Here is a 13,413-nt window from a genome sequence, read left to right as displayed (position 1 = left end):
GTTACCAGTCTATTCTTACTGATCACACATAATGTCTCCTGCCACACATTGATTGGCTATACTGATTATAATTGGATCACATTGGACAGTCTAAACATCACTTACTTGGTACTGGGAAATAAAGTTTAGTAGCCTAAGAGACACTTTCCTACTGGAATGTAGCAGTTCCTGGAGGCTGCAAAGTAAACATTTAATCCTTTAATACATTTTGAAGTTGTTTTGACCAGAAAAATGGGGTATTTGTTGATACTGTACAAACTGAAAAAATACCTCAAATTCAAGAGACTACTATGTTTATTATCTATAATTAATTTTTCTTTGTTTTCATGGTAAGTACTCAAATGTGATTGGTCGAAAAAAATTCTTTTTTTTAGGTTCATCGGGGTATGAAACAAATTTTGTTCGCAAACTTCTGTAAGAATCTGCTACATGGATTCATACAGTTTGCAAAGAAAATTTGTTTCATACCCCGATGAAACTAAAAAAAAATGACATCAATGCTTAATAATTTCTTTCAGATGTAATCATAACTGTAATACACTGCCACTTTTAATAAATGGCCCATGGGGCCTGTGTACTGTATTGCTTTTTCTATCTGAACTAGATAAGAGTGTGATTTTCATTGTCTAATGCATTAAAATAAAATGTATGGTCCAGAATAATATCAGATAAGAATACCTGCATCACCAATTAAATGTGACCACTGCCAATATATATAATGTCTGTACCACCCATGTGACCACTGTCAATGTATATGTAATGTCTACACCACCCATGTGACCACTGTCAATGTATATAATGTCTACACCACCCATGTGACCACTGTCAGTGTATATAATGTCTGTACCACCCATGTGACCACTGTCAGTGTATATAATGTCTGTACCACCCATGTGACCACTGTCAATGTATATAATGTCTGTACCACCCATGTGACCACTGTCAATGTATATAATGTCTACACCACCCATGTGACCACTGTCAATGTATATAATGTCTGTACCACCCATGTGACCACTGTCAGTGTATATAATGTCTACACCACCCATGTGACCACTGTCAGTATATATAATGTCTACACCAACCCATGTGACCACTGTCAGTGTATATAATGTCTGTACCACCCATGTGACCACTGTCAATATATATAATGTCTACACCACCCAAGTGACCACTGTCAATGTATATAATGTCTACACCACCCATGTGACCACTGTCAATGTATATGTCTGTACCACCCATGTGACCACTGTCAATGTATATAATGTCTACACCACCCATGTGACCACTGTCAATGTATATAATGTCTGTACCACCCATGTGACAACTGTCAATGTATATAATGTCTGTACCACCCATGTGACCACTGTCAATATATATAATGTCTACACCACCCATGTGACCACTGTCAATATATATAATGTCTACAACACCCATGTGACCACTGTCAATATATATAATGTCTACACCACCCATGTGACCACTGTCAATGTATATAATGTCTACACCAACCCATGTGACCACTGTCAATGTATATGTCTACACCACCCATGTGACCACTGTCAATATATATAATGTCTACACCACCCATGTGACCACTGTCAATATATATAATGTCTACACCAACCCATGTGACCACTGTCAATGTATATCATGTCTGTACCACCCATGTGACCACTGCCAATGTATATAATGTCTGTACCACCCATGTGACCACTGTCAATGTATATAATGTCTACACCAACCCATGTGACCACTGTCAATGTATATGTCTACACCACCCATGTGACCACTGTCAATGTATATAATGTCTACACCAACCCATGTGACCACTGTCAATGTATATCATGTCTGTACCACCCATGTGACCACTGCCAATGTATATAATGTCTGTACCACCCATGTGACCACTGTCAATATATATAATGTCTACACCACCCATGTGACCACTGTCAATGTATATAATGTCTACACCACCCATGTGACCACTGTCAATGTATATAATGTCTACACCACCCATGTGACCACTGTCAATATATATAATGTCTACACCACCCATGTGACCACTGTCAATATATATAATGTCTACACCACCCATGTGACCATAGTCAATATATATAATGTCTGTACCACCCATGTGACCACTGTCAATGTATATAATGTCTGTACCACCCATGTGACCACTGTCTATTTATATAATGTCTACACTACCCATGTGACCATAGTCAATATATATAATGTCTACACACCACCCATGTGACCACTGTCTATGTATATAATGTCTACACTACCCATGTGACCATAGTCAATATATATAATGTCTACACCACCCATGTGACCACTGTCAATATATATAATGTCTACATGACCCATGTGACCACTGTCAATATATATAATGTCTACACCACCCATGTGACCACTGTCAATGTATATAATGTCTGTACCACCCATGTGACCACTGTCAATGTATATAATGTCTGTACCACCCATGTGACCACTGTCAATGTATATAATGTCTGTACCACCCATGTGACCACTGTCAATGTATATAATGTCTGTACCACCCAAGTGACCACTGTCAATATATATAATGTCTACACCACCCAAGTGACCACTGTCAATGTATATAATGTCTACACCACCCATGTGACCACTGTCAATGTATATAATGTCTACACCACCCATGTGACCACTGCCAATGTACGTAATGTCTGTACCACCCATGTGACCACTGTCAATGTACGTAATGTCTGTACCACCCATGTGACCACTGTCAATATATATAATGTCTGTACCACCCATGTGACCACTGTCAATGTATATAATGTCTGTACCACCCATGTGACCACTGTCAATGTATATAATGTCTACACCACCCATGTGACCACTGTCAATATATATAATGTCTGTACCACCCATGTGACCACTGTCAATGTATATAATGTCTACACCAACCCATGTGACCACTGTCAATGTATATAATGTCTACACCACCCATGTGACCACTGTCAATATATATAATGTCTACACCACCCATGTGACCACTGTCAATGTATATAATGTCTACACCACCCATGTGACCACTGTCAATATATATAATGTCTGTACCACCCATGTGACCACTGTCAATGTATATATAATGTCTGTACCACCCATGTGACCAGTGTCAGTATATATAATGTCTGTACCACCCATGTGACCACTGTCAATGTATATAATGTCTGTACCACCCATGTGACCAGTGTCAATATATATAATGTCTACACCACCCATGTGACCACTGTCAATGTATATAATGTCTACACCACCCATGTGACCACTGTCAGTATATATAATGTCTGTACCACCCATGTGACCACTGTCAATGTATATAATGTCTGTACCACCCATGTGACCACTGTCAATATATATAATGTCTGTACCACCCATGTGACCACTGTCAATGTATATAATGTCTACACCACCCATGTGACCACTGTCAATGTATATAATGTCTGTACCACCCATGTGACCACTGTCAATATATATAATGTCTACACCACCCATGTGACCACTGTCAATGTATATAATGTCTGTACCACCCATGTGACCACTGTCAATGTATATAATGTCTACACCACCCATGTGACCACTGTCAATGTATATAATGTCTGTACCACCCATGTGACCACTGTCAATGTATATAATGTCTGTACCACCCATGTGACCACTGTCAATATATATAATGTCTACACCACCCATGTGACCACTGTCAATATATATAATGTCTGTACCACCCATGTGACCACTGTCAATGTATATAATGTCTACACCACCCATGTGACCACTGTCAATGTATATAATGTATACACCACCCATGTGACCACTGTCAATGTATATAATGTCTGTACCACCCATGTGACCACTGTCAATATATATAATGTCTACACCACCCATGTGACCACTGTCAATATATATAATGTCTACAACACCCATGTGACCACTGTCAATATATATAATGTCTGTACCACCCATGTGACCACTGTCAATATATATAATGTCTACAACACCCATGTGACCACTGTCAATATATATAATGTCTACACCACCCATGTGACCACTGTCAATGTATATAATGTCTGTACCACCCATGTGACCACTGTCAATGTATATAATGTCTGTACCACCCATGTGACCACTGTCAATGTATATAATGTCTGTACCACCCATGTGACCACTGTCAATATATATAATGTCTACAACACCCATGTGACCACTGTCAATATATATAATGTCTACACCACCCATGTGACCACTGTCAATATATATAATGTCTGTACCACCCATGTGACCACTGTCAATATATATAATGTCTGTACCACCCATGTGACCACTGTCAATGTATATAATGTCTGTACCACCCATGTGACCACTGCCAATGTATATAATGTATACACCACCCATGTGACCACTGTCAATATATATAATGTCTACACCACCCATGTGACCACTGTCAATGTATATAATGTCTACATGACCCATGTGACCACTGTCAATGTATATAATGTCTACACTACCCATGTGACCACTGTCAATGTATATAATGTATGTACCACCCATGTGACCACTGCCAATGTGTATAATGTCTGTACCACCCATGTGACCACTGTCAATGTATATAATGTCTGTACCACCCATGTGACCACTGTCAATATATATAATGTCTGTACCACCCATGTGACCACTGTCAATATATATAATGTCTACAACACCCATGTGACCACTGTCAATATATATAATGTCTACACCACCCATGTGACCACTGTCAATATATATAATGTCTGTACCACCCATGTGACCACTGTCAATGTATATAATGTCTGTACCACCCATGTGACCACTGTCAATGTATATAATGTATACACCACCCATGTGACCACTGTCAATATATATAATGTCTACACCACCCATGTGACCACTGTCAATGTATATAATGTCTACATGACCCATGTGACCACTGTCAATGTATATAATGTCTACACTACCCATGTGACCACTGTCAATGTATATAATGTATGTACCACCCATGTGACCACTGCCAATGTGTATAATGTCTGTACCACCCATGTGACCACTGTCAATGTATATAATGTCTGTACCACCCATGTGACCACTGTCAATGTATATAATGTCTGTACCACCCATGTGACCACTGTCAATGTATATAATGTCTACACACCACCCATGTGACCACTGTCAATGTATATAATGTCTACACCACCCATGTGACCACTGTCAATGTATATAATGTCTGTACCACCCATGTGACCACTGTCAATGTATATAATGTCTGTACCACCCATGTGACCACTGCCAATGTGTATAATGTCTGCAGGACGAGTCGCTAGTAATTCATGATCAACCACATATATTTTAAGTTTCCGACATAATTACTCCTGTGAGTGAAGGTAATTTGTTTGATAACCATTTGCTGCAGCACCTCATCTATCATAACTACATATTCCATTTGTTTTAACTAGTTTGAACAATTCTTTTGACCATTAAGACCTGAATGTAGTTCAAAGTTCATTTAAGTGAACAAAGTAAATAACCCCTTCCCCAAGTTAGCTTCATATCAAATATTTCTCTTGGCTTCTTCATTCTTCACAATTAGTTGTTTTAACATGTACACATATCAGGTATGACCCATGTGACCTTTGAATGTATATTAAATTTGTCTTTAGTTTGAAAAAGAAAAAAATACTGAGAGCACTAGTACTACATCTGAATATTATACAATCCAGATATAATCACTCAAATAATTTGTTACAAATTTGAGCAAACTCCACAAGTAAATGTCATAACCCTGGGCCTTTTGTTCTAGAGAACAACATAATTATGATGAAATTGGAAGCACTGATATCAGGGATAGAGATTACAAGCTTTGTGACATGGCAACAAACTTTTCATGGAAAATTTGAATCTCGAGTCATTGCATCACCATAAACATGACAATCGCTTATAACTTCAATTCAAGAGTAGTTGTATTTACCTTTTCTTTGAAAAGAGTCCTTCAGCAATGACTTTTGAACATACATCCTTATTAAGATTTGAACTGAACAATGGAATACCAAAATAACATTCCAAAATGACCCAATCCTCTTCCTTTGAGTCATCTAATGACTTTGACCTATAGCCATCATTGTCACGGTCAAGGTCAAGGTCTAAGGTCATATTTTCCTTCAGTTTTTTGACAGTTAGGTTTTCTCCTGCACCAGTAGCACCAAACATTTCGGAGTCTAACATATCGATCTCCGAGGCCAGCATGTCGGCCGAGGTTTTATCTGTTACACCGTTGAGCGGCCCATCGGACTCGATGTCTGATTGATGGGTGTTGAAGATAATGCCATTACTCGCTTCCTCAAAGTAGTCTTCCTCGTCGGGATCCTCCTGGAACACTGTGCGCGACAACAGGCCAGTGTTGAGGAGGGTGATGTAACCACATGTGTGTACTAGGTCTAGATGTTCACATAAACTTTTAATGCCAGAATGACTTTCGTAATTCTGCTTGGAGAATGATTGTCCTGCAATACAAAAAATAACCATCAAAAAGCAATTTTCTTCCTTGTTCTCACAGATACTGAAGTCAACACAAAATAATGTATCAATAAAAACCAACTTAAGGTCTGTAAGCCATGAAACTACAAAGAATAATCCAGATATAATATTCTCACAGTGTATTAAACTTCATACTTTGTTCCAGGTTTAAAATCTGATCACACTCAAAGACAAATCAGTGCAGAAGATAATAACATGTATTGCCAATATTTGTTTCTGTTTATTTTTTGTGCTAATGTTTGTACTGTACCTAGCTTTGTCTTGTCGACAGGGAAGGAGATATTGACTGTTTTTCCCTCTGACTGCCAACCATGGGCCTACAACACATGTATCATACACTGATAAACTATTATATACAAATGTCAAATAGTGCAGAAGAGAACATGTTCATGTATTTATTTCAGTGTCACACATTTTAATCACATAAATTTTATTTTTTAGACCTGTTTTTAAATTCAAAGATAATTGGTTGTCTATGTGATTTGTAAGGATTACTGTCTACCAGGTGAGGAAGTTTTTTTTGAAAGGAAAACACTTGATGAAGTATAATTTTTCCATCACAAATATTGGTCATAACATTCCCTGGCTAACATATATACAAAATTGCTGATAAATCAATCTAACCTGGAACAATCGGTTATCAGTGAATCAACTTTACCTCAATAAAATTACTTATAAATCAATCTAACCTGGAACAATCGGTTATCAGTGAATCAACTTTACCTCAATAAAATTACTTATAAATCACACATGATGAAATTAGTTATGAATCAACTTACCTGGACAAAAACAGCAGAATGACTTAGAGCATCATTGAGTGTTAATAATATGTTAGATGTAGCTATCACAGCAGGGTCGTGTCCCCAGGTGGTGACTAACAACTTGTCATACTCCTACAAATATACAGAACAAAGCATTGAAACCCATACATGTACAGAATGTGTGTAGAAAAATTAGTATACATACATAATATTGTATCTACAAAAGTTGCAATGTATATATGTGCTTATTATTATGTACTACATGTTGAACAAAATAATTGAAAATATTACAAATGCAAAACAAGACACTATACATAAAGAAGTCAATTTTGCTAATTACAGTTCCTCATCAGATGTGAAATTGTATGCCAAGAGATAAAGCCTGGACAACCTTTTTCTTTGATATAGGTCAAAGGTCAAAATGTAGGTCAGAGTAACCTATTTTTTGACACATGACACCACCTCACCTAGGTAAGCTAATGACTCAAGTATGAAGTTTCTGTGTCAAGTAGTGTAGAGGATAGAGCTACGAAAAACTTTTTCTTTGATGTAGGCTAAAGATTGTAGGTAAGAGTGACCTAATTTTGATACATGACACACTGCCTAACCTCCATGTACCGCCTACATGTACATATAGGTGAACTCATGCCCAAGTATGAAGTTCCAGTGTCAAGCAATGTAGGAGATAGAACCTTGACAAGATAATATGCAGAAGGATGGGAGGAAGGAGGGAAAGACAGAGAGACACAACAACACAAAAATATGGACTTCTCTTGTTTCTGATGACTAATCAACATCAAACATTAATTAGCTCAAATAATATCAAGACCTTGGGAGGCATTCAAAACAACCAATCATTATTTTTGAAATCTAAGTGTTCTCATCTTCAGATACATAATTATATGCCGTGTCCTTGTTTGTTTGAAAAACAGAGCTGTGAGGTTATAGAAAGGAAAGTTCCAAGATCCCAAGTGTTGCTATGGAGCAGAAGATCTATTTTGGTCCCTTCAATTTCCCCGAATTAGAAGACACAGAAGAAAACCTCTGACTGTTCAGGGGACCGACGTTAAGTCACCTTCTACAATCAACATGCAGTGGGCTTTAATCTAGGACTCCCCAATGTCCCCTGGACAGAAGGCCTTAATCTAGGGCTCTCCAATGTCCCCTGAACAGAGGGCCTTAATCTAGGGCTCTCCAATGTCCCCTGGACAGATGGCCTTATTCTAGGGCTCTCCAATGTCCCCTGGACAGATGGCCTTATTCTAGGGCTCTCCAATGTCACATGTACAGAAGGCCTTAATCTAGGGCTCTCCGATGTCCCCTGAACAGAAGGCCTTAATCTAGGGCTTTCCACTGTCCCCTGAACAGAAGGCCTTATTCTAGGGTTCTCCAATGTCCCTGAACAGAAGGCCTTATTCTAGGGCTCTCCAATGTCACATGTACAGAAGGCCTTATTCTAGGGCTCTCCGATGTCCCCTGGACAGAAGGCCTTAATCTAGGGCTCTCCAATGTCCCCTGAACAGAAGGCCTTATTCTAGGGCTCTCCACTGACACATGTACAGAAGGCCTTAATCTAGGGCTCTCCAATGTCACATGAACAGAAGGCCTTATTCTAGGGCTCTCCAATGTCCCCTGGACAGAAGGACTTATTCTAGGGCTCTCCATTGTCCCCTGAACAGAAGGCCTTAATCTAGGGCTCTCCAATGTCACATGAACAGAAGGCCTTATTCTAGGGCTCTCCAATGTCCCCTGGACAGAAGGCCTTATTCTAGGGCTCTCCATTGTCCCCTGAACAGAAGGCCTTAATCTAGGGCTCTCCAATGTCCCCCAACCAAAGGCCTTATTATGGGGCTTTCCAATGACTCCTGGACAGACGACCTTATTCTAGGGCACTCCAATGGCCCCTCGACAGAAGGTCTTATTCTAGGGCTCTCCAATGTCCTATGGACAGAAGGCATTAATCTAGGGCTCTCCAATGTCCCCCGAACAGAAGGCCTTATTCTAGGGCTCTCCAATGTCACATGAACAGAAGGCCTTATTCTAGGGCTCTCCAATGTCCCCTGAACAGAGCACCATGGCAAACGGTCATGAGAACATGAATGCATATTTTGTTTGATAAATAAAGTAAATAAAAACTTACATGGAATATCGTAGGTAGCCTGCGTAGTTTTGTTCCTTTGACCAGAAGAAGTGATGGGGGCCCACACTTTGTTACACTATACAGGAACAACTTGAACCATACAGAATTCACCTGTAGTCATAACAAAGCATTTCTCTTGATAACTGTATATAATCACAGTATAAATGCATGGAAACAAGCAACCAAGGTATGATGACACATACCAGATGATTTGAATACATGAAATAAAATAAATACATGAATAGGTATCTACTTTCCTAAAAGGCAAAAGCAAATTTTCTTATAAATTATAAATATTGCAAGATGACACCAATTCAGCTCAGTTGAAGAACTATGTTTCAAGTCTCGGTTTGTACATTTGAACACAAAATGTCTTGAAATATAAGTAACCAAAATATGTAAATGGTACATTGAGTATGTGGATTGTGATCTCTACTGATAGTTCATATTGCCATGATTAGCACATTCAAGGAGGTTCAGACCATTCTCCCCAAGGACATCTGGGATATTGATGTGCATTCAAACATTCAAAACATCAGTTGTGATTGGCTGAACTTGTATGCAAACAGTTATCACTAGGTTAAGCAGCAGAAACCATTAGTAAATACAAACAATTAGCATTGAATTCAATTAAATGCAATCAATGATTATGAAGTTCTGTTGATCTAATATGAAGCAGAAAGTCTTGTTTCACTATAAAACATATGCCATCAACATATAAATGTATTCTGAAATTTGTCTTTGACTGCAGAGGTCATTCCTTTAGAAGTTTTTGGAGCATTGATCTAGAAAACCAATCAATAAGATCATAAACAAAAAGATTGAAGAGTGTGTAGACTGACTACCTACCTCAGGGACAGCTGGTCCTATATGTTGGGGTGTGCAACTGCTCACAGGTTTGATTTCGTAGCTCAGTGGTGCCATGGAAACCAACAACCTGTGTAAGTCATTTGTATCATTTCAATGAATGTCTAAAACACATACATGTACTTTTGACATTATTAAATGTTATTGTTGAATTCTTAAAAAACTATGAAATGCCTGTAAGACAAAAACACCCCCGCTGCCACTTGACACCTCAAAACACAGTTTGGTGAGGATCATGATCATGTCAGCAGTTCGTATCAGCAGTTCGTGAGATTGGCTAGTTTGTTGAATCGGGATGGGACTGGACAGGACAGGATGGACATGGGTAACACTAAATCCCCCCCCCCCCCCCCCCCCCCCACCCCCAAATTTCATAGTGGGGGCATAGAAATAGTCATGATTTAAAACCAAATATCTCTGGAAATATGCATGATGTGCCTGTGTGTTAATAAACAGAATAATTCCTGTAACAGAAACATAACACAACCGTGAGACACTTACTCATAGTTCCTATTTAGAACTCTGGCTCTGGTAGCAGCATCCAGGCCCAGCAGGCTCTCACAACGAATCAGGTCGACAGCCAGACCATTTTTTGCGTCATTCTCAAATGTCAGGTCCTTATTGTACCTCAGGAACTTTAGTGTGTCCCTCAAAGTCAAGGCATGCACAAAGTACCTCCGCGCCTCCCCCTCTGCCTCAGAGCCAACCTATAGCACACAAGTATTACAAGGTAGTAGACATTTTCGCTGTAACAATTGTCGTTTAACTGTGAGCTGAAAAGAACTCTCTGCACTAGTTTATCTGTTAACTAACATGAGCTTTTCAGTGAAATTGATGGTTTTCTGGACATATTTATGATGCATACCTGGTAAAGAAATACAAGATTATGATGATGTCTCATCATATAAGTCATATCATATCAATTATTAACCTCTAATATTTATATAAGTGATGATGTCTCATCATATTAGATGTCTATCTTGTAAGGATGTCTCTCATATGGAATATTTAATAAATATAAAATTTGATATTTTCCTAATCATCAAAAATACTAACTATTATCATAATCATGATAATAAATGCATTGAATAAGCATTTAGTTACCTTTAAATATTTGTTATTAAGTAAACTTACATTGTTTACTACAGAAATATATAAAGATATCTAATATGAGAACCAAGCACCAATGGCGAGTAAGCAGCTTTGATGAAATTGGTGTAGACATACTTTCTCCAGCTCTGTAAGGAAACTATCGAGGGACTCGTCACTCAGCTTTCCCACCTCAAACATGGTCACAGCATGGCTCTTCAGGCCCTGAAATACAGCCAGATAATCATGTCTCACACCCATATATCACAATGGTAAAGGGGAAAACACTGTTTTGAAGCCAGACTGTTGTTCTGCAAAGCAGACTGTAGTTAACAAGAGGCCCAGAAGGCCTTCATCACTCACCTCGATATTTCAGCATTTATGGAAAAATAAACTAATTTCAATTATACCAGGTATTTCAAATATTTTCCTACTTTTAAACTGCTTCTGCCAACAATGTTTCAAACTACAGGTAGACCAAATACCATTATTCTCCAACCCCAACAGGATCACATCCTCCACTTATACAACATTAGATTTTCTTTACCCAGTAATGTTCCTGACCAAATTTCACCAAAATACATTCTGTTATTCAAGATTAGTAGATTAAAAGGATTCACCTCTATTTCCCCTATTGGCCCCCACCCCTCTGGCCCCAGGGGAGCCACACCCACCGATTAAAAAACGTTTCATATCCTTTGCCCAATTATGCTCCAGACCAAATTTCATTAAAATCCTTTCTGGCGTTCAGGACTACCATAATTCCCTGTGCATTGCCCGCTCCAGGGTATAGTAAATTAAGGCATTGTTTATGCTTTTGTAAAATGAATTCGAGATAGCCCGCACTGGCAGATTGCCAGCAGATTATACATTGATTGTATACCTGGTGAGTATCGGTGTACTTCATATATGCATACAGGTACTACTGCACAGGTAAAGTCGGTCATAACAATTGTAAGTAGTGAACAAGAGGCCCAGAGGGCCTGTATCGCTCACATGGATTTCATGAGATACGAAACAAGAATGATGATTAAGTGTATTTGTCACTGGTATTGCTATGTCAATATATCATAGGCATTTAATATGGGTATGTGAGGTTTTTATGCCAAAAAATGCATTAATCCATGAAATGAAATTGACTTTTGGCACAACCCCATAGGGATGCTACCACACAAATGTGAGTGATATCCATTGCTTAGATTCAGAAAAGAAGTTGTTTAAACCAACTGTCCCCTTTTGACCCCGCCCTCTGCACCCCGGGGGGGTCAGTTCCTTCCTTTATAAAATTTTGAATCCTTACCCAAAAGGATGCTACCAGTCAAATATGAGCTGTTTCAGAGAAGTTGTTCATATCAATTTAGCCAAATTGACCCCTTTAGGCCCCACCCTTCAGCTCCCTGGTGGGGTCAACCCTAAAATTTGTACAATTTTGAATCCCCAACCCATGACCATGCTACCATACAAATGTGAGTGATATCCATTGCTTATAGTTTCAGAGAAAAAGTTGTTTATATCAATTCTGCCAAAATGACCCCTTTTGGCCCTGCCTCTTAGCCCCAAGGGAGGTCGGCCCCACTATTTGTACAATTTTGAATCCCGACCCCAAAGGGATGCTCACAGTCAAATATGAGCAATATCTATTGCTTGGTTTCAGAGGAGAAGTTGTTCACATCAATTTAGCCAAATTGACCCCTCTTGGCCCTGCCCCTCAGGCCCCCTTGGGGTCAGCCCCACCATTTGTACAATTTTGAATCCCCACCCCATAGTGATGCTACCAGGCAAATATGAGCAATATCCATTACTCGGTTTCAGAGAAGAAGTCGTTTATATCAATATAGCCCAATTGACCACATTTGGCCCCGCCCCTCAGGCCCCTGGGAGGTCAGCCCCTTCATTTGTACAATTTTGAATCCCCACCCAATAGTGATGCTACCAGGCAAATATGAGCAATATCCATTG

At 39.0% G+C, this 13,413-nt stretch overlaps 1 protein-coding gene across 3 annotated transcripts in view; it reads right to left on the bottom strand.

Moving 5' to 3' along the window:
* LOC117325023 (protein FAM91A1-like) overlaps window positions 1–13,413 on the bottom strand; it is a 45,782-nt gene that overhangs the window by 8,208 nt on the left and 24,161 nt on the right. For all 3 annotated transcript variants that reach the window (XR_004532114.1, XR_004532115.1, XM_033880917.1), the window contains exons 13-20: window positions 11,593–11,679; window positions 10,867–11,072; window positions 10,348–10,435; window positions 9,499–9,609; window positions 7,377–7,490; window positions 6,848–6,914; window positions 6,032–6,563; window positions 106–175 (exon numbers count right to left, since the gene is read on the bottom strand). Coding sequence is in view for 1 of the 3 variants with exons in the window: in XM_033880917.1 (XP_033736808.1) it covers window positions 106–175; window positions 6,032–6,563; window positions 6,848–6,914; window positions 7,377–7,490; window positions 9,499–9,609; window positions 10,348–10,435; window positions 10,867–11,072; window positions 11,593–11,679 (1,275 nt within the window). In the remaining 2 variants the exon portion in view is untranslated. The remainder of the gene's footprint in view (window positions 1–105; window positions 176–6,031; window positions 6,564–6,847; window positions 6,915–7,376; window positions 7,491–9,498; window positions 9,610–10,347; window positions 10,436–10,866; window positions 11,073–11,592; window positions 11,680–13,413) is intronic.

The sequence above is a fragment of the Pecten maximus genome, chromosome 4 (genome assembly GCF_902652985.1).
Source record: "Pecten maximus chromosome 4, xPecMax1.1, whole genome shotgun sequence".
In the NCBI taxonomy this organism is placed as follows: Eukaryota; Metazoa; Mollusca; class Bivalvia; order Pectinida; family Pectinidae; genus Pecten; species Pecten maximus.
This window is presented reverse-complemented; position numbering and strand designations above follow the sequence as displayed.